The sequence below is a fragment of the Tiliqua scincoides genome, chromosome 7 (assembly GCF_035046505.1).
Source record: "Tiliqua scincoides isolate rTilSci1 chromosome 7, rTilSci1.hap2, whole genome shotgun sequence".
In the NCBI taxonomy this organism is placed as follows: Eukaryota; Metazoa; Chordata; class Lepidosauria; order Squamata; family Scincidae; genus Tiliqua; species Tiliqua scincoides.
The window spans coordinates 49,543,564-49,570,679 of NC_089827.1; the positions used below are offsets into that span (position 1 = coordinate 49,543,564).

The window sequence follows — 27,116 nt, forward strand, 5'->3', positions numbered from 1 at the left end:
ATTGCTGAGGGAGCTCTGTAAAACAGGGTTTAATGGACCTCTGGGACCTCGGAACTTGCTCGTTATTTCCAAAGTCTGTTGAATTGAGGTCTGTTAAATCAAAGATTCACTCTATAAATATTTTACATAATACTAACAGCCCAATCCTATCCCCGTGATACGTTAGCATATGTTTATGTATGCTGGCACAAAGATAGCCCTGCCAGCACAGAAGTTTGCCTGCTGATTGAAGCACCACAGATGCCAGCATAACTCTGGAAAAATGCCACAGTGACCTAGTGTAATGGTAATGAGCAAGATCCCTCTAGGAGATTATTTGGTGTCAACAGTGGCCCCTTGCTCTGACAGGTCTGGGAAGCATGGGGTTAAAATCTAGGCTTTAGCAGTGGGTGTGTGGCACAGCTGCAGCTACTAGAGGCAACAAGGTCTTCAAGGGTAAAAGTAGCACCTGGAACAGTGAGAGTTGGTGGGTAATAGAAGGAGGCAAAGAACTAAACTGACTGATTAACCAATGGACTGGCAGGTGGACTAATGAACTGGTAGACTGACTGACTGATGGATGGACTACAAACTGGCGGACTGATGCATGGACTAGGCTACTGACTAATTAACTGGCTGACTAATTAACTATCTGCCTGGCAAACTAGCTGAATGGAGGCCACTGAGTGGTGGAGAGCTGAGGGGGTGCTGCTGTACCTAGAAGTACTGCTGTGTTGAGGACTGGAAGGAGGGACCCTGCAGCCCCACAGGCAAGCTACCTACTGGTTATCTTTCCATTGGTGCTGGAGTACAGTGGTTGAATGCTGCTAGAGCTAGCCTTGTTTGAGCCAGAGGGACTAATTAGCTTGGCATAAGTTCTCTAGAACAAGCCTGGAAGGGGAACTTGGCAAAACATAATTCAGACACCAACGGAAACCTGCTGGTGGTGAGAACAAAAGGGGGCAGAGACTTGAGTTTCAGGTAAGAGGGACATGGGGAAGATACCCTGTCCTAACCCCCTTTAAGTGATGGACACATCACTGACAGTGGAAAAGCACGAGTGGTTCCCATGCTTTGAGCTGTGGCTCACCATGGAGCCATGGAAATCAGCCAGCAGAGCCACAGAATCCTTTCAAAAAACCTGCAACCCTATACAATGTATAGGATTATAGCCATAATGGGGAACTGCAGCCAATGGCCCAGTAGGTCAAGGGAGCCACCAGTCTAAAAGTTTGGGAACCACTACACTATGGCAACAAAAGAGCTGGTGGAGGTAGGAGTAAACTCATAGGGAACAATGGGGAAGGGAAAAACCTAAAAAAAAAAAATCACACTTTTTGCTATCCCCCTCTGTCCTGCATGCTACAATGGAGCATAGGATTCAGACTATGTGGCATAGCTAATCACAGCACACCAACTCCATTATATTAGGTGCTGCAAGGGAGGCCACAGCTCAGATAAGATGTGTGGCACAGGGCTTTGTCTCTCTGGCCTCTCAAAAGGGAACTTTGATGATGGGAACCATGGGCAAAGAGCACTTGGTGTTTAGAAGGAGCACTTTGCACAATCTCTTGTCCTTCACAACATGCGGCAAGATGATTTGCTAAAGCTGGTCTTCTCAGAAGTCTTATTGCAAGTGTTCTGCCCCAAACATGAGCAACCCAACTTGAACCTCTACCTCACCATCCCAAAAAGGGAGACAAAAGGGAGAAGAGGAGGGAATCTAATGCCACCTCACACTGATACTGCATGATCTCTGTCTCATGTCTCTATCCCCTGCCTCCAATTCTAATCCTTCAAAATTATCAAATGTATCTTTGCTGTGTTGCCTAACCATCCCTTCCTTTTGCAATAGCTAAAAGCAGAAAGTGCCTGCTCCCTTTCTGTTAATACAGGGACAACCATTACTACTGCTGGCCAAATACTCATCTGAATCCCTTTTGTTTTTTTCAGGATGGCACGATTGTCACAGGGGGCTGAACAGTATACAACAGATAGTCACAAGAGACAGGGAGAGCAGCTTACTGATACCCCATGATCAGCCAGGGTGGCTATGTGTGGGTGTGGCTAAATGGGTTGGCCATTGCATTGGGCACCCTGTGTCACATGCCAACCCAATAATTGGCTCATACAGTACTCCCTCTGATAGGCCCATGTGCTACAGCCTCCTGGCCAGGCATGCCTGTTTGCAGTGATGCAAGGTGTTAAACACTGGATGTGGTGCTTTTTGCCTCTGGGTGGTTAGAGAGCAGCTTTGTGGAGTTGATGGTGTAGGTTCTAGACCTGCCTGCCCCTCTTCTTTTGTCCCTGCAGTGGGTGGTACCCAAGGCACATGTCCTACCTACCCTACCTTAGATATGCCACTGCCCGGGAGATTGACCTCCCAACATTTTTAAAAGGGAAATACAAGATCAAGGGGGAGTGGTGAATTTGAACACAGTAGCAGTACGTGTGACAGAAAAGTGAATATCGATGACCAGGTAACATCGGAACAAGGAAAGTTTCTGCTTGTAGCCATGTTGTTAGGCCCGAGTACAAGGCCCCAGCTGTAACCAACTTCTAATTAGTGCATGCCAGGCCTGAGAGAACTGTGGAGGAGGCCGCTTCACAGGGCCCTCAGATACCGTATCAGACTACCAAGTGGGCTCCAAGGCCAAGTTGATTAACAACAGGGTACAGCTGTGAACTTCTCAGGTTGGAAGGGGGGATTCCACCATGAGTAAGAAGGCTTGTGGCATGTCCACCCTTAGAATGTTCGGCTGGAACCGAGTTCTGATTGGTGGGTGGGTCAGGAAACCTATAAAGGTGAAGGGAAAGGGCTTTCCTTTGTTCTAGCTTTGCCTCTGGCTAAGGGGGCCTGAGCTTTGACCATTCTGACAAGAGGGACCTGCCTTGACTGCAGCAAGGATGGGTTAGACTGGACTTTGGAAATCTAAAGACTTTGGTGAGTGATAGAGTTAGGAGTTATCTCTTTATTGTTTTATTAGTGCTGAGTGTTGTACTGTATTAGTATGCTCTATCCTAAATTCTAAGACCTTTGACTGATGCAGTGCTGTCTGTATAACTATTCTTTAAATCTATAGTCAATAAATCCTATCTATTACAACTGACTGGATAATTGGGACTGGTGAAGTAAAGGGGACTGGTTGTGGGAGTTAATCCAGTATGACTGGGTGAACCTGGAGACCTAGCACTAGGAACCTGCTCCAAGGTTCAAGCCAAGTCCAAGGGGGGCTCAGGCTGGAGCACAGTTCAGGGGAGGGTTCCCCAAATTTGGCCTGGCTACCAGGATTGGAAGCTCTACGGTTAACGAGCAATTGGTAACTGGAGTTGGAAAGACCTGAGGGGTGTCAGGTGGTTATATGGGTTTATGGCCACTTGATTACCCTAAGGACAATAAACCGATTACACGGCCCTCAAGAGAGGGTCGTCTTGATTGTCACAGTATGTACTGAGGGAGCATTAATTAACCCTTATAACTCATTTTAGAGGCTTAATTCTTCAAATTAATTCTTCAAATTTCTTGTCTTTCAAATAAAATTCTTTCCCTCTGGGTATCCACATTTCCCACCCCTGAGAACAGGAAAACTATTGGTGGGATTTTAATTGTAAAACCAACCTGCAGGGGAAATATTCAGGTTTTCTTCCTCCCTTAGTGCTGGCTTAGTAATCAAATTCACAGTTTCTGAGTTTGCACTTCCCTAAAAAACAAGCATGGCAAGACCAATCATAGCTCTCTTGGTGTCACATGTAGCTTAGCTCTTAGATTTTAAGCATCATGTCTTCAGTTAGAATTCCCCATAAGCAGATACAATTGTTGTCAAGTCGGCATTCCCACACAGCAACATTGTCTGCTCCTATAGCATTGCTATGATGGATGCTTCCACTCTGTATACAATGTCAATAAGAAAGAATAAGACTAATTTATACATTATGCAGTATGCTGAAGTTTAAAGTGTTCTGCTTATATTAGAAAGACAATGCTGAATACGATGATTCTGATTCCCACTATGGATTGGAGACCCAAGGGAACTACGCATTCCTTGGTAAATCCACTTGTAGGATACAATGTATAAATGTTAATCATGCTCCTGCTGGAAGCTCAGAGGGCATACACAGCAAAAAGAATGATGACCACATTGTGAAATAATACATCTGACAATGAAGGGTTCTATGAATTTCTCAAAGGACAATAACTGCAAAAACTCCATTTGTAAAAAATGGTTTTGGTGATAGCCTGCCTTTGTGAACTGCCTTGCGTCTGTAAGACTCTCACTCATTGTGGAAGTAAGTGAGAAAGGTGGTATGTACATAATAATAATAATAATAAATAACAAAAACATGTGTAAAAAGTATAAAACTACCTTCAAAACTACCTCAACTGGTAGAGCCATGAAACTGAAAAAGTAATAGAGAACAAAGAAGTAAAAGTGCTCTGGGATTTTAGAATACAAACCGACAGACAGCTGCCACACAACACACCAGGCATAACCATCATTGATAAGAAGGATAAGAAAGGATATGTCTGGATAGTAGACATTGACCTGGTGCCACTAGAGTAGAAAATAAAGAACTGGAAAAAAATCACCCAATATACGCAAATAGAAATTGAAAGACTGTGGCACAAGAAAGCAAGAGTAATACAAAGAGTCATAGGGGCCTTGGGTGCTATCTCAAAACAGCTGGAAAAGCACTTGAACACCATTGGATGAGCACAAGTACCATCAGCCAATTACAAAAGGCTGCCTTACTAGGAACAGCCCATACAGATGTGCACCCCTTAGTGATGTCCTGGCTAATGCATATGTGATGACCATGTGTAGTCACATGGTTGTCAGGAGTGCACACGCCCAACCCCTCGCTTCCGGAGGGTTCTCTGAGCCTCCCAGAGGCAGTGCACGTCTGAGCGCTGCCTCTGCAAGGCTCAGACTGAAGGAAATTGTGTCTCTTGTGCGATTTCCAGCTTCCTCCGTGAAACTGGTAGTTACGCAAGAGATGCGATTTCCCTCTGCTTGAGCCTTGCAGAGGCAGCGCTCGGATGTGTGCTGCCTCTGGGAGGCTCAGACAACCCTCTGGAGGGGAACAGACCATCCCCTTCCCTGCGGAGGGTTCAGATTGTGTCAGCACTGCTTGATGACGGGGATTGCGGTCCCGATCCCTGTCGTTACGTGGCGCACGATAATATACTCCAGCAATATTTGTAATGCAACACTTTGTATTGGCAACCTTCAGTCTCGAAAGACTATGGTATCGCACTCTGAAAGGTGGTTCTGGCACAGCGTCTAGTGTGGCTGAAAAGGCCAATCCGGGAGTGACAATCCCTTCCGCACCGGGAGCAAGTGCAGTCTGTCCCTGGTCTGTCTCCCTGGCTATGGGCCTTCCTTCTTTGCCTCTTAGCCTCAGACTGTTGGCAAAGTGTCTCTTCAAACTGGGAAAGGCCATGCTGCACAGCCTGCCTCCAAGCGGGCCGCTCAGAGGCCAGGGTTTCCCACTTGTTGAGGTCCATCCCTAAGGCCTTCAGATCCTTCTTGCAGATGTCCTTGTATCGCAGCTGTGGTCTACCTGTAGGGCGCTTTCCTTGCACGAGTTCTCCATAGAGGAGATCCTTTGGGATCCGGCCATCATCCATTCTCACGACATGACCAAGCCAACGCAGGCATCTCTGTTTCAGCAGTGAATACATGCTAGGGATTCCAGCACGTTCCAGGACTGTGTTGTTTGGAACTTTGTCCTGCCAGGTGATGCCGAGGATGCGTCGGAGGCAGCGCATGTGGAAAGCGTTCAGTTTCCTCTCCTGTTGTGAGCGAAGAGTCCATGACTCGCTGCAGTACAGAAGTGTACTCAGGACGCAAGCTCTGTAGACCTGGATCTTGGTATGTTCCGTCAGCTTCTTGTTGGACCAGACTCTCTTTGTGAGTCTGGAAAACGTGGTAGCTGCTTTACCGATGCGCTTGTTTAGCTCGGTATCGAGAGAATGAGTGTCGGAGATCGTTGAGCCAAGGTACACAAAGTCATGGACAACCTCCAGTTCATGCTCAGAGATTGTAATGCAGGGAGGTGAGTCCACATCCTGAACCATGACCTGTGTTTTCTTCAGGCTGATTGTCAGTCCAAAATCTTGGCAGGCCTTGCTAAAACGATCCATGAGCTGCTGGAGATCTTTGGCAGAGTGGGTAGTGACAGCTGCATCGTCGGCAAAGAGGAAGTCACGCAGACATTTCAGCTGGACTTTGGATTTTGCTCTCAGTCTGGAGAGGTTGAAGAGCTTTCCGTCTGATCTGGTCCGGAGATAGATGCCTTCTGTTGCAGTTCCAAAGGCCTGCTTCAGCAGGACAGCGAAGAAAATCCCAAACAAGGTTGGTGCAAGAACACAGCCCTGCTTCACTCCGCTTCGGATGTCAAAAGGGTCTGATGTGGAGCCATCGAAGACAACAGTGCCCTTCATGTCCTTGTGGAAAGATCTGATGATGCTGAGGAGCCTGGGTGGACATCCAATCTTGGGGAGAATCTTGAAGAGGCCGTCTCTGCTGACCAGGTCGAAAGCCTTTGTGAGATCTATGAAGGCTATAAAGAGTGGCTGACGTTGTTCCCTGCATTTCTCCTGCAGTTGTCTAAGGGAGAATACCATATCAGTGGTGGACCTGTTGGCTCGGAATCCACACTGCGATTCTGGATAGACGCTCTCTGCAAGTACCTGGAGCCTCTTTAGTACAACTCGGGCAAACAGCTTTCCTACAACGCTAAGGAGAGAGATGCCGCGGTAGTTGTTGCAGTCACCCCTGTCACCTTTGTTCTTCTACAAGGAACAAAGATGGGACTCGTCAGCCTAGGAAGGCAGCTCATCTAAGAGAAGGAAACTCTGACCTCAAACCTCCACTGCCTTGTGGCTACATCCAGTTGTGGAAAAGGCTTCAGGAGTCAACCTCGAGGCAAAATCAGGAGCCGGAGTCCCTTAGGCAGTTCATGGCTGAACACAGTCACGTTCTGGCAACTCCTGCGACGCCGCTGGAACCAACCGTATTGGCTTCTGCCTTTCCATTGGACCATTCCAGCGACGTGGAGAGGGGGGATTTGCTGCATGGGTAACAGCCTATCCTCCATACCTTCTTTACCCAGGCTTCGCGCACTGGAGAGGACACTCCAACTTCGCCATACGGCGTCGGCACAACACGGGAAGCAGCAGTTTACCGGTTATAAATCTTTGCTCGATTGGCGTAAAGCATGACGCCAGGGGCTGCTTCCGACGGTGGGAGAGATCATTGCATCTCATTGGGCAGCTACCGCCCGCCTTAAGCTGGGCAGTCCCCAGCCAGTAAGGTGTTGCCTCGCCACGGTCCGTTAACCTCATGGGGTGCGTGGGGTTTAGGGTGAAAACCGACAAGCGGATCGACAACTCTGCACCATGCAACAGAAAACAGAAAACTACTGCCCTAAAGCTGGGCACCTGGAACGTTAGGACAATGACACCTGGCTTCTCTGATGACCTGCAAGAAATAGACGACACACGCAAAACAGCTGTCATCGACATGGAGCTGAGCAGACTGCAGATGGACATCGTCGCCCTTCAAGAGACTAGGCTGCCAGATTCCAGATCTGTCAAGGAGAGAAATTTCTCATTTTTCTGGCAGGGAAAACCACCAAACGAAACCAGGGAACATGGCGTTGGCTTTGCGGTCAGAAATACCCTGCTGAAATCCATCATCCCACCTACTGTGGGAAGTGAAAGAATTTTGTCCCTGCAGCTCCAGTCATCAGCAGGACCTGTCACTCTCATCAGTGCTTATGCACCGACTCTGTCGTCTCCAGCAGAAGCCAAAGACAAATTCTATGATGACCTGGCCACCACTGTCAAGAAAATCCCTGTAAAAGAGCCATTGTTCATCCTCGGCGATTTCAATGCTAGAGTTGGTGCTGATAACAGTTCATGGCCCACTTGCTTAGGTCAGTTTGGCACTGGGAGGATGAACGAAAATGGCCAACGCCTGCTAGAGTTTTGCTGTCATCACGGTCTCTGTGTCAGCAACATGTTCTTCAACACAAAGCCCCAACATAGAGTCTCTTGGAGACATCCAAGATCAAAGCACTGGCACCAGCTCGACCTGATCCTCACCAGACGCTCCAGCCTTCCCAGCATCAAGATCACACGCAGTTATCATGGTGCTGCCTGCGACACTGACCACTCCCTGGTGTGCAGCAGAGTGAAACTGCAAACAAAGCGACTGTATCACACGAAAAAGGAAGGAAGACCTCGCATTGATACCAGCAAGACCCGGGATCAGAGAAAAGTGGAGGAATTTGCACAAGCGCTTGAGGAATCTCTTCCAGGCCCGGCCGACGCAAATGCATCCAACAGATGGGAACATTTCAAGAATACCGTTTACAACACCGCCTTGTCCATATTCGGCAAGAAGACCAACAAGGCGGCAGACTGGTTTGAAGCCACTCTGAGGAGTTGACACCAGTCATTGAGGAAAAGAGGAGAGCTCAAGCAGCATACATGTAATGCAACAACATGAAGACAAAAAATAGCTACCTATCCCAGGTCCTTGGGAAGGACAGGTGGATATAAACAAAATTCAGTCAAAAACAACATGATGGCAAAAATACATAATAATAAATAAATAAATAATGAAACAATGCTTTATATCAAGCACAAATTACAACTGATCAGTTGCAGTTCCCCAAGAGCCACTGAATGTTGAAGAGTTTTGCAGGAAAGAAAGTAGAAGAACATGGGCTTAGGGGAAGACATCTATCTGCCCAAACCCTAGGAGGTTACAGTGTTTTGGAGGTGGTTTGGGGAGCTGCAACATATTCTATAATATATGCAGTACTTGCCATTAAATATCATTGTATATTTTTGAAAGATCCTGTAGGCAGATACAGATATATGCAATCTTGGAGAAAAGTAAATATTGGCCTAGATTTACTTGAAAGTTATTGTGGGCTCCCTAATATAAATAGGGTTAGAGACCTAAGGGGGAAAAAAATCCACTTGTTAACTTTGTGACTTTACCCATTTATCCATTGCCTGCTCCTAAATTACATGAAGAGAAATTAGATACATTTTCAGTAGCTCATTCTCAAATCTTTTCCATGAGTCACCATTAATCCTTTTGCCAAACTAAATATGTTTGAGAAAGGTTGGAAACATTAATGGAAAGAAACATAAAACTCAAAATATGCAAAGGAGGGGGGAATCAAGCTCATCCGTGGATGGCCTGTTGAATCGTAATGCAGCAATTCAAGAGATACAAGATGCTATAACTCAATTTAAAGGGCTTTTGAGATCTTAATAATTTTGAATGTGCTATACTGAAATAAAATAGATGTAACAGTTAGCTTTCCATTAACCTTCAGGGACTGGTGAAGTAGGCCACACAGCTGTCTCAGGTGGTTTTATGCAAAAAGGATTATTATTATTATTATAATTATCTTTATATTTAATGGGTAACAGTACATTCTCCTTGTCATGATGTGTGTGAGAATATTCCTCAAGATAACATGTGAAACCAGTTCAGGAGGGATGGAATGGAAGGATGGGAAATGTATCTCCAAGTTAGGGTGAAGCTTCTATGAAATGAAGGCAACTGTAGGGTCAGTCTCAGAGGCATTCCTGCCTTGGAGCACACCTGGGGCAGTGGCGGCGCTTACCTTTGGCAACATTCTGGAAGTCTGGGGTGATGTAATGATGCAATTACATCACTCCAACATTACAGGCTCTCTCATTAGTTTAGATGCAAAAAGCCCACCTCCTTTCAATGATCTTAGGGCCATTTCACACCCAGGTACCATGGACTCTTGCCAGCTAGCAGGAAAAACATTATCAAAGGCAGGTGCTCAAACCCTGGCCCGGGGGCCACTTGCGGCCCTCGAGGCCTCTCAATGCGGCCCTCGGGGAACCCCCCGTCTCCAATGAGCCTCTGGCCCTCCGGAGATTTGTTGAAGTCTGCACTGGCCCAACGCAACTGCTCTCAGCATGAGGGCGACTGTTTGACCTCTCTTGTGAGCTGTGGGATGAGAGCTCCCTCCACTGCTTGCTCTTTCACATCTGTGATGCAGCAGTGACAGCAAAAGAAAGGCCAGCCTTGCTTTGTGCAAGGCCTTGAGCTATTGCAAGACATTCATTCATTCATATAAGTTCATCTTTAATATATTCATTTATGTAAACTTATGCAAATTTATTAAATGTAAATTAATTTTTTTTACCCCGGCCCTCAACACAGAGAACTGATGTGGCCCTCCTGCCAAAAACTTTGGACACCCCTGATCAAAGGTGAGAGTGCATGGTGGCTAGGCCCAAAGTGGCCCTGAAGATCATCAAAGGGAGGCTTGGGCAGTGTCATGTCATCCCCTGCCAAGCCTCATGCCCAGGGTGACCTGCCCCCCATCACCCTAGCCTTGTGATGCCACCAGTCAGGCTGCCCTGCTAAGTGTGAATTGCTTGTATGTCTGTTGGGAACCAGAATGAGGAAAGGGCTATATACAATGGAAGAGCAGAGAAGTCATTTTCTAGAGAGGAGGCCTTCTGAATCCAGTGCTCCCCCCATTCCTGAGATGACACGCATCACCTTGCTGCCACTTTTTTCAGTGCATGCTAGCATATGCCCTGTACACCCTCTACCTCTGCCACCTCCTCCTTCTCCTACAGTACATTGTGCTAAACTGAAAATGGCTTTTATAGAGCCTGGAAAATGAATGGCAGAAGAAGGATATGGAGGACAGGAGATCACTTAAAATGTTTCCTTGCAGACAGTCTCCGCCACCTGACCCCACTCACCTGTCATCAACATACTTTCTCTGCTGCTAACTCTCCAGAATCTCTGCAAGCTTTGCCTGGAGAGTGAATAGAATGGATTGATGGCAAATCTGAGGCTGTGCTGAGGAAAGTAGGGAAGCTAGCTGGCAGCCCAATCCTATTGAAGGCTAGAACTGGCAGAATGTACGTTCCACTGAGGGCGCAATCCTAACCCCTATGTCAGTGCTTTCCAGCACTGACATAAGGGCAATGCAGCTCTGAGGCAAGGGAACAAACATTCCCTTACTTTGAGGAGACCTCCATGAGTGACACCCAATTACAGGATGCAGCACACGTCCCATTGGCACCGCTATGCCAGTGCTGGAAAGCACTGACATAAGGGGTTAGGATTGCGCCCTGATACAGGCTGCAGAAAAGCACATATAAAACGCTTTGCAGCAGCACAAGGAGCCAGTGCACTGGTGGGAAGGAAGGAGCCTTCCAATGCATGCCAACAGAGGCCTGCCAAAGCAGATAAGCCCAGTGCAGTGGGTGGAACAGGGTGGAAGGTGGGTGGGAAGAAAGTAGAATCAGGCTACAATGGGCAGAATGGGGACCTGATGATGTGGAGGGTGGACAGATCGGGCCCAGGAAGGGGATGGGTTTGACTGCAGCCTGTCAAATCCAAACCCCTTTCTGGGCCTGATTCGCCTGCACAGGTCAACATGGACTTGTGCCATCTATAGAGCTGAGGCAGGTCCTAAACTGACCCACAGTGGCTCCTGGAGCTTACCGTGTTTACAAATGCCTCCTTAACCCTGAGGAGATCTCCAGCAACCAAAACTCCCGCATGGAATACAGTGGAGACGACACCAGAGGTGCTGCATCGCTGCACGTGGGTTTAGGTAGGATTGGGCTGTGGGTGAGGCAGCAGCTGGCCTGGGAGAGCAGGTGGGATGCACATGGCTTACTTGCCCCTCAATCCACCATTTTCTGCTAGCCTACTATTTCAGGCAGCTGCTTCACCCACCCAGTTAGTGGGCCAACCCTGAATGACCTGCCCAGCTAAGAGACAAAAGCAAAGGATATTGAAAATCTAAATTAGTTAATATTTGCACGACCACTCTTTATGAAGATGACAGACTGGTGAGGATGAGACTTTCATAGCTCTTATTTTGAGGTCAAACAGTTGTCAAAATTCAGTACTCCACACATTGTCCACACAACTGCAATGTAAGTGAGGAATTCTATTTATTATCACTAGTATGATTTAAAGGCATTTGATTGTCAATATTGCTGTACAGTTTTGATTAACATTGATTATTCTATCCAAACATTTGATATTAACATTTTAATATTACACCCAAAACATGTTAATATCAAATTCTATATTATTGGATAGAATTTTTATTTGAAACACATTGTTTGCATTTGTGTAGCAGATATCCTTTTGCTTCACTTTTATTCTGTTTGTCTTTTTAATCACTGCTTTTCACAGTGATTCAGTAAAATCTGTAACAATAAACTTTTTCAAAGAAGAACACCTATAAAAATATTAGTGATAATAAATGGAATTCCTCAGCTAGGATCATAATAGTGCCAAATCATAGAAGAAAGGCAAATAAGAGAGAATGTGACACACATCGAAAGACATAAGTACATTTTAGGGGCCACAAATTGCGATCCCCCACATTAACGTGACAACTGGATGCAGAAAGTCTGAGTTTGATTCTTTACTGCAGCCAACAGAGAAGCACCTGCAGTCCCAGCCATAGATGGATGATTAAGCTTGGCAGGCAGGCAGGAGGGAGGAGCAGTGCGCAGGGCTAGACCAGCATCAGAACCTGGGACAGCACCTTGTGGCTGCTGGAGGTAGAGTTCAGGTCAACTAACATGGTCCAAGGCAGATTGCTTTTGGCCCCAGCATTGGTCTGAAGGCTGAAACACAGCTGCACTCACTTTCTAGACCTGGCCTCTCTAGAGACTACCAGTTCTTAGCACTCTTTTATCATGGTTTCCATTGTGGTGATGTTCATATCTCCTGCTGTTGCTGGAAATGGTGCAGTGGTAAGAGTCCCTGGAGCAGAGGGAATTTTGGGGAAGGAGCCCTCAGTACCTGTGGAGGTTGGCAAGGAAGTATTCTTGGGGCCTGAGACTAAACGACTCACAGTCCCTTGTGGCTCTTCTTTGTCTTCATCTGGGGAAATCTTTGCTAAAAGAAGTTGCCTCACTGGCTGTTTTGCTCTTTACATGGCAACCAATCCATGCTTGTCAGTGAGCATATATTCACTATGGAGCCTCAGACAAGTCTGGCTTTCTGGCAAGTGTCCCTGTATGATACATGTGTTTGCAAACATTATCACATTCACACTTTATGTTTTTCAGTGTGCACTTTGAAACATTTAAATGTGTCATGCACAGTTTAGAACATGTGAAAAGGCTCAAGACTGGGTGCAGTCCACTCCATCATAAACATTTTATACCCTTTGGAAACCCCATGTAACCAGGCTCTGGATACAGCTATTATAAAGGTTTTATATGCTTATGTGCTTCAACATTTGAGCAAAAGGTTTTAATTAAGAGACTGTGTGGTCTTGGTTGACTGTATGATTTGTCTGAATGACTCTTGCTACCCCTGCTCAAATATTGCAAAGCCATTAATAACAGCAGGACAAATAGAGAAGATCATGTGCAAAGGTTTTGGCTGGTTATATAACGGAATATACCAGAAATCAAGTAAGTCAAGGATTTCTTGGTATTTAACGTTCTGTGAAAAAGTGAGAGGGGCAGTTATGCCAAGAACTGGTGCTGAGCTTGCCAAGTGCTTCTTTAAGTAACGTTTGCCAACATGACACTAAACAATGCATTGACAACACCCACAATGAGCTGCAGTTAAGGATTCCAGTATTCAGTAACTCAGATTTTTTCCAGTTTGACCTAACACATTGATAAAATATCATCAAAGATGTTGCTGTGCCTTCACAAAAAATAAAGGGCAAATGGGATTTCAGCTTTTAAAACTCTAATTTATACTCTGCATCAAAGGCAGCAGCAGGGCAGATTTATCTCCCTGAAAATTTGCCTTTGGCTGCAGCCACAATTCAAACCATCAGCTAGTCATCTCCATTATAGCAGCAGTAGTAACTTTACCCAATTAAAAACAAAATCCTTTTTAGATGGAAACATAAGGCTGAATTCAGTTTTTCCTCTATGAGTGTTGCTTTTTGCTATGGCCAAATGGTGGGACTCTAGTAGAAGTGGCTTATCAGAAGGTGACCACTGAAGAGGGACTCTCCAAGGTCACCACATTGGTGGACTACATTTGAACAACTTATTCAAAGAATAGCTGTGGAATTCATTGCTAATTGAACCCCTTCAGAAAACACCTTTTCTCTGGAATCCCGTCACTTAGTAATTGCAAATGTCAACTTTTCCTGGGGAAAAATGGGATATGAGAATCTAGGTTTACACCCTCCATTTCAAGAGTGCAGATCCAATGTCCATATGTGCACATTCAATATTTGTAAATTCAATGTATCTTATTTTAAAAGTACTTTCATTTACAGAGCACTTTGAGCAGCAGAATGCTTTACAATTTATGCCTGTCCCATGTTATACTAGTGGCCAGTCACATCTGCAACATTAGTGGTATGATTTAGCTGAATTTACTACATCTTGCTGCTGCCTGGAGATATTTGTACATCATTCAGAAGATAAAGTATAATATGCTACCATATTTGAGGTTCAGAAGGGGTTTTTTTTCCCTTCACTGCCCAATCCTATCCTTAACCCCACTGGTACAGCCACACTGAAAATGGGCATGCTGTATTCAGCAGGGGGATGGACGGATGGACAGGAGGCTTCAGCAGGGAAAGGGAATTTAAATCGCCTTATTCCTGTGTAAGCCTCCCACTCTGCAATGGGTCTCCTTGGACCTGTGCTAGCAATTTCACTAGTGCAAGTCCGAGGAGAGAAAGGGGGCAGGGAGGCTGCAGGAAAGGGGGAAAGGATCTGGTCTGTGCCAATGCTGCTGGATTCACCCCCTCCCGCAGCCTCCCCACCCCATTCCGCCCCTCTCAACCCTGTTCCACCCTCCTCCACCATAAAATGTTGACAATGACAGCAGGCATTGGGAGAACTGATGACATTGGGAGAACTGATGGCAAGGGCAGGCTGGCATCTCTGCAGTGTGCTACTCAGCATGCTGCCAGAAAGCACTTCACAGTGCTTTTTCAGCAGTTGCTGCCAGCAGAATACATATTCTGCAGGCAGCTCCAGCCCATGGGATTGAGCTGTAAGTCAATTTGGTTCATGACCCAGGAGAGATGGCAAAGGTTTGCCTTATGTGCTCAAATAAACTGGAATTGTCTGCATTGTACACTGTTGTTTTGAACATCTTGTTTGTGCCTGCTGGTGGTCAAGATAATGTGACTATGTGAATGGGGCTGATCTGTGGAGGAGCAGATATTTGGGCAGCAGGTGGAATCTGCTGTTTACCTGAACTATTACATTTATTATTACTCCTACTGTTAAGAATATTTATACACCAATTTTCAACAACGAAAACCATCAAAGTCATTTACAGATGATGATTCTTAAGATTCACAGAGCATTTAAGACTCTGTAGAACTCAACAGCTATTCTCCATGCTTTCAGTTAGAAGTGCTTAATTGCAGTTCCATCAGGCAGATACAGATGGAAAAGGCAGTTCTGAAAATATTCAAGTCCTAAGCTAGAATGGCATAGTTAATGACTGTGCAGTCTGGTGCTGAACTCAAAATGATGCCCCGGAAGTGACGTCACACCCAGTCTTTTAAAATAGTGGAAATGGGGGAAAATCCGCCTTCTCCCCCCAGCAGCATCCACTTGCTCTGCCACTTCCTAACCAGTGGAGTAGCAAAGGCATCAGCTACCAAGGGCCAAAAAAGATTTTGTAGTCCCCTCCACAATGAAATCAAATTTAATTAAGTAAATAAATAAAATCCTTATTGGTCACCCCACTGTGCTGGGGTGAAGGTGGACACATTCTCCTTTGCTAAATATAAGAGGATTACCATTTGAAAAAGTGCCTCTTAATCCAGTTAGCAGGGGTAACTATATTATGATCCATAGAAATCAGAGTTAACTCATTAATACCTTATTGGTTCCCTGCTATATCATAATAACACCTAATTGTCTTTCAGAACAATCAGTCTTATTGGTCAGTTTTGAGTTAAGAAAATCCAGCTTTTGTTACATAATGCAGTTGTGTTTTTATTTTCTCGTTATTTGGCTATAACATTTGAAAGAATAATGATATTTTGGTGGTTTGTTTCATTCCATTCTGCATTAAATTTAGTATCAAATGGTATATAACATGATGGTATTATTCAAAAATACCAAGGTTTTCACAATTTTGGCCACTAGTGGGAAGCTCAGGTTGTTGTCCCCCTAAAGCTTGTTACCCAGTGCAATTGCTACCCCTTGCACCATGTTAGCTACACTACTGAGCTAGGATAACCACTGTTCCTTGGCATCTGAAACTTTGTACAGTCAAAAGCAAAGCCATTTGTTTCTCTAAGCACCATACATGCAGAGAACTTTTACTGGATATGAACCATGACTTCAAGGTACACATGAAGACATCTGTGTGTCTGAATGTTTCCATGTAAACAAGGCCCCTACAAGACAATGAGAAACAGATGTCTCCAATACTGCTACTGAAATCTACTGACATTGTGTGTGGGGGGTGGGGAGAGAGGAAACTGGTCTGTAGGGATCAACACAATCAGAACCTGCAAGGATGGCAAGTATAGAAATATATTAGGCTGAGTATTGCTACAGAAGAAAATTTTTATAGCTGCCAATTTCCATGGGTTTGAGTAGATGTCAAAATGTGGACGTGCCTGTATTTAATTTATTTCATTTTTTGAGGGGGGCAGGTTGGATCAGCATCCTCAGTGATGCACATTTAGCTTTTATTGTCTTGGTGACCAGAAAGCCAACAGTCAAATGACATCATGGATAGTTCTCTAATGATGGTCACAGGCAGTGCTGAATATCAGAAAAACTCAAATCTGCCCAGTTCTTTTATGAAATTCCTTCTTCTGCTCAAAGAAGCATGTGTTAGATCATTCTTCTTACACCATGCCAAGTTAACTCCAGTTTGTGGTTTTCGTTTTTAATGCTAGTGATGTTCAGAAGGTTTGCTTTAAGAGCACAGACAACTTGTGTAACTGGAAAAAATGCATTTCATTTTGTGAAGGTTAAAATTTCTGTGATAACTTTTAGATTTATGTTAGGTTTGTTGAATGAATGAATCAAGTATCCCTTAATTTCACTCTGCCCCATTTTCCAGAGGGCCATTTCTCAATTTTTTACAAGCAGAAATAGATTACTTCTCATTCCACAAGTTTTCCTCAGATTGGTCAACAGGATTGCCTGGGAGTGGAGGGCCATTTTTAAATTGTGGCATCCTATGGAAAGACACCATTAATTATTTAATTACCAGTAATGATATGAATGAACTCCTTCCATTGTAGATTTAAGAAAAAAGATACTCTTTTTCTCTTGAAATTAAGTGACAAGATATCATCTTTGTCACCCTTGAGTAACAAAATTTGAGTCCAAGCAGAGGCACCCATCCATGAGGTTGGCTGCTGCAGTGATGGGCTAGGAAACTGGCTGAGATGCCCTATTTCTCTTGATCACAAGCAAGAAACTAGGAGCACAGAATCAGCTATTATCATTTGTCCTCATAAAGAGATCTACTGAACAACACCTCTTCTACCATTTGGTACCGGAAGCTCCACTTGGTGCTTAGCTTAATAATTAATTATTATTACTTATATGGAGAGTAATAATAAAATATGTTTATCTAAGAACATAAGGAAAGTCCTGCTGCATCAGGCCAAAGGCCCCTTTAATCCAGCATCCCTTTTTCCTCAATGGACCACCAGCTGCCTCTGGGAAACCCACAAGCAGGAGAGAAAGGCATACCATTCTCCCACCATCACCCTCCTTCAAATGGAATTCAGAGGCAGGCTGCCACTGAACTGGAGGCAATGCATAGCCATCATGACTAGTAGCCAATGATAGACCTCTCCTCCATGAATACCTGTGGTTCCTTCTGAAAAACACATTTCAGGCGATTTTCCAGCTGTTTGGGCCCTAAGGACCATCAATCTTGGACACAAAGATTTATATTGGTTGCCAAGCATCTTATTGTGAGCTTGGAAAGCCATAGTTTCAAGATGCCATGGAATTTGGACTCTTTTTGAATTTGAGCACCAAATAATAGAATGCTATACAAAGAAAGAGACAACCTGGAAATTTTTTTGATGCTCTTTGGCAACTAGATCTAGATTGCATTGTTCAGTAAAATCTGATTTGTTCTTTATCACCTAGCTGCTCTTAGCCAGGTCTTCCTTCTGTGTTTTTCATTTCTCTCTCTGGTTTTCCAGTCTGTGATATCTGTGGATAAGTTTTCTAAGGGAGAGAGAAAACCTCTCTCTCTCTCTCTCTCTCTCTCTCTCTCTCTCTCTCTCTCTCTCTCTCTCTGTGTGTGTGTGTGTGTGTGTGTGTGTGTGTGTGTGTGTGAGAGAGAGAGAGAGAGAGAGAGAGTTTTAATGCACACTTCTTTAATGCACACTTTATAAATCAACAGACAGATAGTGTGGCACAGAGGCTAAGTTGTGGACCAGGAGCCACTCTCACCAGGTGGCACTAGGCCTCTCAGAGCCAAACTACATCTTATGTTAAACCCATGATTGAGCCTGATGTGCTTGTTATAATTTAAAATAGCAACTGAGGAGAGAATTAGGATTGCAGTGTGGAGAGGAAGGGGACTTTAAACCTTTTCTTTGCCACAGTCCCAATCTGGATCAGCCCCCCCCCCCCCCGGGGCAGCTATTTCTTTGAGAGAAAAGGTCTTATTGGCTGCAATAGGGGAGGGGATGATCTGGGTAGGGGCAGTGGTGAGGCAAAAGGTTAAGGCCTCTTCTCTCTTTACCACAATCTTGATCCCTGCAGCTGCTATTATAAAAAGCAAGCACATTAACTCTAATCATGGGCTTAACTCAACATGGACTCAGTTTCCCCTCTGAAATATATGATGTTTCATTTTCAGAGCCAACCAAATTGTTTATGGACCCAATAGAAAGGGCTGGTCTTAACATTTAGAGGTCTGGATTCAGGATATCTTAATGATCACCTCCTTATGAGCTTGCTCAAGCACTGCATTCAGCAACTAAGGGTGCAATCCTAACCCACTTTCTAGCACCGGTATAAGGGCAATGCAGCTCCAAGGTGAGTAAACAAACATTCCCTTACTTTGAGGAGGGCTCCATGAGTGCCACCCACCTGCAGGACGAAGCACACATTCCATTGGCACAGCTATGCCGGTGCTGGAAAGTGGGTTAGGATTTGGGCCTAAGGCACTGCTGATAATCCCTAAGCAGTCTGAAATTCAGTACATGGGGATGAACTCACTGGTCTGACTCAGTAGAGAACAACTTCACAGGTCTACATTTTTAGATGTGGTTACTGACCAATGTACAGGATGATGTGCTCACCAGTAGATGCCACTGGGAGACAACAGTGAAAGAGAACCAAGAGCAAATGCACAGTAGAGATGGAGCACTTGGGGACTCAACAGTGGCTATGATGGGCTCATTATGTCTTTGGATTTGTACCTGCTGACCCATCCCTAAAGCTGCCATGTGCAGCTTTGGCCTATCCTTCTTTTGTTGCCTCTCTCTCTCTCTCTCTCTCCCCCCCCATTAGGATCTTGACATGTCATGGTGACACATTTTCATAATGATTTCCCCACACTCCTAAACCTAGCCCATTTTGTAGTGTCCCCACTTCAATCTATTTACAGGGTTGCACGAATATTCACTATAAAAAGAGAGAGAGAGACACTACTACATACTTACACTGAAAGATGTAAACTCCCCCCCCACCACCACCAGTGGTGTCACTTAGGAGGGTGCAGGGGCTGTGGGCCACACTAGGTGACACACACAGGCCAAAATTTTTAAAATTTTGGTTTTTTTTAGTACCATCATTTTATATCATTTGATGCAGAATTGCATGGAGAGTGCAATTAAACAAACTGCAATGAAATATCTCTATTCTATCAAAAGTTATAGACAAGAAACAAGCAGAGATGGGGTGATAATATGCCACCATGCCCACCGCCTGGAGCATTGCCCTGGCCAGTGCATGGGAGAAGGTCCGTCATGGGGGTGACGCACTGGCCTCCCGCACTGGGTGACGCCACTGCCTCCTATCATAAGAGAAAACACTTTATGCAAGCAAAAACTCCTTTGCTTTTTTTATTATTGTATTCTTTAACCCTACAACATGTTTGTCAATCAAGAAACATTATTGTCAACCTATAGATACGGTAGCAAAAACAACAAAAAACAACCAGTATCACACAAAAAAATGGGTAGCAAAGCCTGTCGGCTGGTCAGTCTCTATCATTGCCCAATGATTAGACAATATTTCTTGTCTTGGTCTACTAGTTTAAAGCTGCTTGCATGGTAACTGGGTGAGAAATGAGATCTTAGCAGAGCTGAACAAGGGTGGGCTTGGAGTGGAGTTGAGTTTTTGTGCAGAGCAGGGGTCTCCAAAATTTTTGGCTAGAGGCACGTCAAATTTGGCACGTCAAATATCTGGCGTGGTGTGGAGGGCCAGAAAAAAATTTAAATATAAAATTTAAATGAATAAATTAGAGATGGGACTTAGATGAGTGAATAAGTGAATGAATGGGCTCTCTGGCCCTCAGAACACCCTCCACACACAACCAGACCAGAGCTGGTCATATTCAGTTGAGCGGGCCAGAGGCTTTCAGGGGACAAGAGGTTGGCCGCGGGCCGGAAAGAGGCTGGCTGTGGGCCACATCTGGCCCCCGGGCTGTGGTTTGGAGACTCCTGGTGTAGAGTGTGCACATCCTTCAAAACAAGTGTGTGTCAGTTCAGTGATGATGATTCAGTGGGCAGATGAAGGGCCTGAAAATTCTTGCCAGGGGATTTAAAAAAAACAAAACACAACTCCAGAACTTTATATTCCTCCGCACAGAAGATCTCACTATCTTTAAAAAGAAAAAAGCAAAAAGCACTGCAATTCTACTCAGAAGTTATGTGCTACTTAGTTCAATGTAAGTGTAGGAATGCAATCTCAATTCTGCAATTGTTTTAAAAATGAGATGGTCATGCATATAGCAAAGGGTTGTTTTTTTTCTATTTTTATTTCTAAAAAGTACCAACATGTATTAGCATGTGAAATGGCTCACCTCAGAAGAGTGTGGGTAATGTTCTTTCAAGACAAAAAAAAAAGAGTCAGTAAAGCAGTAGCAGATCAAAAGAAAAATGGTCATAAAAATTGTGAACACAGCAAAAAACAGAGGGGGACATTTTATGGACTTTTTCATACCCTTCAAGAGTTCACTATTTGATGATAAGAACTGAACATGGCACAGACTCAAGGGTAGAATTAAATGAAGTCTGATTATAAGAACCTACAAATAGAAGATATGTATTTTTTATTTCTATCCTACCTTAGCCCTAGAACTTGGGATAGATTTTGGTTTGGAAACCAGATATAACCAATACCTCACAAAGGGAACCAAGTGTTAAAATCCTGGGTGGTTTCTAGTGCAATCAGGTTTTAGTAGCAATATTATTGAGCCAAATCCCAGTGTTCAAATTACAGGACTGGAAATGGGCAGCCCAGTCCTGAGCTGCCCGGGGCGCCCAGGCTTGGCGGCACCAGGAACGGCTGCCACCAGATCTTGCATGCCCCAGGCTACCAAGAGAGGCGCCTAAGGAGAAGCGGACTTGCATCCCCTTCCCACGGATAAAGTAAGCAGTCCCGAAATGGGGCTACTCACTTTAACGCTGACCAAAAGGTTGGCGGTAAAGTAAAGGCGCTTGTGTAGGGTGCCGAACCCTCCACGAGCACCTTGGATCCTGCAGAGCTCCGTGGACCTGCCTCACTCCCTCTCCGTGTCACGTCTCCCCCGCCCTCTCTCCGCCCCCCCTACCGGTCTCCCCCTCCCCAGAATGCCTCCTCCCCGCCCCATCCCTGCCCCCGTTTACCGTGCAGCAGCTCAGGAGCCGCGGAGGCTGGGTGACCGCCCTGCACTAGCCCAGCACCACCCGGTGCTGGGCTAGCACAGGTGGGAGCCTGGCGGAGAGGATGCCGTGCCGTGCCACTGAGCACAGGATTGGGGTTCCAGATCCCTACCTTTGGTGTCAGCCTCCTTGGCTATTGTTTTGAGAAGGCAGCAGAAGGTGATGTTTTGGCTAAAACTAGAAAGAGTCAGACTATGGTACTTATGGATTCAGTTAAGGGCATCCCCCCCAATAATTTAAGTAGGCATATCCTAATGTACTTAATAAGTTGGTGAAATACCAGCTCTCTTATTTTGATATGCAGTATACTGTATTTGCTACAATATACTAAGATTCTGTAAAGAATTGTTTTGGGGAGATTATTTTTTAATGATTGTAAAAACACACTGTCCACACTGTCAATGGTATTTCCATAAGTGTTCTATAATTGGCTGAAAAAAGTCAAGGATAAAAGAGAATAATTTGAAGGGGGGGTGCCATATCCTATTTACAACTATGTGGAATGGGGGACGGAAGAGATAAAATTCTGCTTTCTTAGAGGTAGCCCTTCTTGCATACTTGAAAAACCACAATTCTGTGTTTTCTTCAGGGGCTAGGATGTCTCTTTGTCAGCCAAATGATGGCCTTTCTCTAACCCTGAGCATGGACTGACTCAGATGGCAAAGTAAGGTCAACTGAATAAGCATTTCCTGAGCAGCTTGTTTTTCTTGGAGATCTCCCACTCAAGCAATAACTACTAGACCTGACCTTACACAGAACATTAACTTTATAGCTGGCAGCCGCAAGGTGATACACCCCCAGCTAACTGCAGGATTCAGTCCAGTAGCCAATGGACACGTATTCACATAGCAAAAAACCACCAACACAATAAGCACTAATTAATTAGTACCCTTGTTGGCATTCTTGGCAGAGAATTCCAAGGACAGAATCAGCATGTAGAATGAACTGCCCTCTCACCCCTAGAGATGATCCCTTCAGGTCAGGGTTGAGGCCCATTGGTGGAGTGCTGTGGGGAAGCTTGCATTGCCACTGCCCATGCTGTACTTGCTCTGTGAATAAACAGAGGACTTCAGTCTGCTAGACTGTCAATCCAGAACCTATCACAAGCACTGTATTGACTCAGAATTCCCAGGTGCTTTATGCTTAAACATTGATCAAAGACTTGAATATCATGGCTACTAATGAATATAGCTTCAGCATATGTATTTCAATTGCTTATCAAAACTGCAGACATGAATTTCCTTAATAGATACCGTGTTCCCTCTTCTCAGGGAACCCTGAAAATTGTTGTTCAGCTAGAAATGCTAGGGATTTCCAACAGAAAATTACCACCACCAAATTAGAAGTCCCAGAATTCCTTCAGAGAAGCCATGATACACCATTATAAGACTAGACTTTTAGTACAGAAATGTCCTAGCTGTTTAAAAAAAACAACTAAGAAGATGACTTAGGTTAGTAATTTATACAGAGCTATATAGTACAAACCAGTTCTTACTTCAAAGAGGTGTATATTAGCAGTGGGCAGAGGAGGAGACACAAAGACAGGCAGGGTGAAAGGTGGGTTGTAAAGAGCAAATGGCCATGTAGTTAGGCTGGAGAGCAAGCTGGGTACTTTTTTTGAACTGCAGTGGTGTACCTGGGGAGGGTAAGAGGGCAAATGCCCCAAGTGCCAGGCTTGGGGTGCCGCCATCCATTTCCTCTGGCCGCTCCCGTGGGTGGCAATCAGTTGGTGCACCTATATCAGCGCTCTGATCTGAGGGCCACCCCCCAAAGTTCATCACCCAGAAGTGTACTGAGGGCCAAAAAGTGGAAGTGTCAATATTTGACCTCCAGAAGCCTTATAAGGCCTTCAGAGGACTGGAGAGGCCACATGCAGACTCCCTAGACTTCAGAACACCCGAAGGGGGAAAGGCAGGTACCTTCAGGTAGCACAGGGGGGGTGGCACCTCCAGGTGGGGGGCAGCACCCCTGGAGATGTGCCCCGAGTGGGGCAGTGGCCAGAAATACACAAACTAAGATGAGACCACCACTACTGCCTATACTGTATATTTACGTAGATTTCCAACAAACTGTCCTTCACCCCTCAGAGCACAACTAAAGTAAACCCCTGGCCCAGAGCTTCCTCCTTTTGAGTCAATCATGGTGTCAGCCATTAGATGTAGCCACTGGATGTAACCATCCTTGTACACAAACATAAAATTGATTTAACTCTACTCCCGAGGAACAAGCATATAGCTTTTCAGTTCAGTTCAGTTATTGCATTCACTGTTATCATGAACATGATTGTTTTCATCAAATCTGCAGAGGTAGACCTCAGGAGAGAACTGGCAAGAGAAAAAACATTATTGTCAAAACACAGAAGAGCCCTCTAACATAGTACAATGATTTTCCTCTTGAGCATCCTTTGAAAAGGAAGAATGCTGGGTGACCTCCTTCTCTTGGTGATCTAAGAGTCATTGTGACTCTTTTATGAATCAGCACCTCAGGGTATTGTGACCCAGCAAGGCTGGGAAAATCTTCCTTTTAGGAATTTGCCTACTTTACCCAGTCAGAGGTTTGGGGGGGGGGGGTGAGCAAAACCTCTCTGACACAATAAGCTGGGTACCAAAGAGGAGGGAGTCATACAGCAGCAAAACCATGTAGCAGAAGGCAGTGGCAGAATACTGTGGGGGAGGAGAGAGAGAGAGAGAGAGAGAGAGAGAGAGAGAGAGAGAGAGGGTTGTAGCACTTTGAACTGTGGGTGGGACATCACTGTTTGTCAAGAAAAAAACTTTTAAGTCTGAGTGTTAATTCTGGGAAAGAAGCAAATGTGAATCTTTCAAATCATTCAGTTTAAAGAGGGACAGATAACGTTTCTGGAATTCATACAAATATATGTTCTGCTGAAGTCTGCTCTACAACATAACCCTTAATTAGAACTGGACAATCAAGTTGCACTGCTGGAACATGAGTTCCAGCATCAGAGTTGGAGGAAAGGATTGGGCAGTTCAGGACAAGATTTGGAAAGCTGCCTAAAACTGTCAGATAATTCAGTCTGGCTAATCCAGCACCATTAGTACTCGCTGGCAGAAAGTGCAGCTTTCCAGGATTTGATGTAGACAATTCCTCAGGCTAGCTACCAGAGTTTCTTTAAGCTAATAGAAGGGATTGATAAATGCAGCACACTCTTCCCAGAGCAATTGTTTTACATCTGTGTGCCTCCCACACTTCATAAGAACATAAGAACGGCCCCACTGGATCAGGCCACAGGCCCATCTAGTCCAGCTTCCTGTATCTCACAGCGGCCCACCAAATGCACCAGGGAGCAAACCAGATAACAAGAGACCTGCATCCTGATGCCCTCCCTTGCATTGGCATTCTGACATAGCCAATTTCTAAAATCAGGAGGTTGCACATACACAACATGGCTTGTAATCCATAATGGATTTTTCCTCCAGAAACTTGTCCAATCCCCTTTTAAAGGCATCCAAGCCAGATGCCATCACCACATCCCGTGGCAAGGAGTTCCACAGACTGACCACATGCTGAGTAAAGAAATATTTTCTTTTGTCTGTCCTAACACTCCCAACACTCAATTTTAGTGGATGTCCCCTGGTTCTGGTGTTATGTGAGAGTGTAAAGAGCATCTCTCTATTCACTCTGTCCATCCCCTGCATAATTTTGTATGTCTCAATCATGTCCCCCTCAGGCGTCTTTTTTCTAGGCTGAAGACACCCAAATGCTGTAGCCTTTCCTCATAAGGAAGGTGCCCCAGCCCAGCAATCATCTTAGTTGCTCTCTTTTGCACCTTTTCCATTTCCACTATGTCCTTTTTGAGATGTGGTGACCAGAACTGGACACAATACTCCAGGTGTGGCCTTACCATCAATTTGTACAATGGCATAATATTAGCCATTTTGTTCTCAATAACTTTTCTAATGATCCCAAGCATAGAATTGGCCTTCTTTACTGCTGCCACATATTGGGTCGACACTTTCATCGGCCTGTCCACCACCACCCCAAGATCTCTCTCCTGAACTGTCACAGACAGCTCAGAAACCATTAGCCTACTTTGCCACCTCACTGCTCACCCCTGTCTCCAGGTCATTTATGAAGAGGTTGAAAAGCACCAGTCCCAGGACAGATCCTTGGGGCACACCACTTTTCACCTCTCTCCATTGTGAAAATTGCCCATTGACACCCACTTGCTGTTTCCTGGTCTTCAACCAGGTCTCAGTCCAGGAGAGGACCTGCCCTCTAATTCCCTGACTGTTAAGTTTTTTCAGTAGCCTTTGGTGAGGGACCGTGTCGAACACTTTCGAAAGTCCAGATATATAATGTCCATGGGTTCTCCCGCATCCACGTGCCTGTTGACCTTTTCAAAGAATTCTAAAAGATTTGTGAGGCAAGACTTACCCTTACAGCAGCCATGCCGATTTTCCCTCAGCAAGGCCTGTCTATGTGTTTTGAGATTCTATCTTTGATGAGGCATTCCACCATCTTACCCAGTATAGACCTCCTTCCTACTTATAATTCACATAACTATTCAGATGAGCTGTTATAGCAAAATGTTTTTTAAAAGGTTATGCCACCCACTTCTTAATTTGTTTAGAAGTGCTGTAGTGCTGAGTACTAAGGAACTACCTGATGACACATGGTGTACCTTTCCATGAAGTTAGAACTTTGACAATAGCAAGTTCAGCAAGAGGATGAAAGAAGTTGTTGAGAAATTGTTAAAAGTTATAACATCTTCGAAAAGGAAAACTCATTAAAGTTTTTTTTTTTTTTTTTGGCAAGGGAATGCAGAACTCAGACCAAATACTGTAATGCGTTTTACTCAATCCTTGAACTCCTCTCAGATTTGAAGAAAGTAACTGTATTTCTGCAGTTTGATTGAACTATTGGTATACACATGTCTCCAATAGCAGCAGCTGCTCCTTAAAAAATTGGTGGGAAGAAGTGTTAGGACTTTGAATGAGAGCAATCATAAGTAGATGTTCAACTTACTGAAATAAAAGCCTCTTTCTCCGCATACAAACTGAAGTGCATCAACCAGTTCAGCACCACAAAGTGTCTCATGGCCAGCAGCAACAGAAGAACTGGTTAACGTAAGCAAACACAGGCCAAAGTAGAAGAGATGAACATAGGACACAGTGTGCATCTTCACCTGCCAAAAAAGCAAAAGAGATGCATCAGAGATTCCCACTAAAATCCTAAAGAGGGTCTGCTTGATACAAGGATCCATTCTGCACCCCCTCCCCTGGGCCTACATTGTGCCTCTCCCACCCCTTCCTTACTTG

At 44.8% G+C, this 27,116-nt stretch overlaps 1 protein-coding gene across 1 annotated transcript in view; it reads right to left on the reverse strand.

Annotated features, from left to right (window-relative positions):
- IGF1 (insulin like growth factor 1) overlaps positions 1-27,116 on the reverse strand; it is a 75,529-nt gene that overhangs the window by 40,569 nt on the left and 7,844 nt on the right. The window contains exon 2 of the mRNA XM_066633748.1: positions 26,824-26,983. Within this exon, the coding sequence (XP_066489845.1) occupies positions 26,824-26,983 (160 nt within the window). The remainder of the gene's footprint in view (positions 1-26,823; positions 26,984-27,116) is intronic.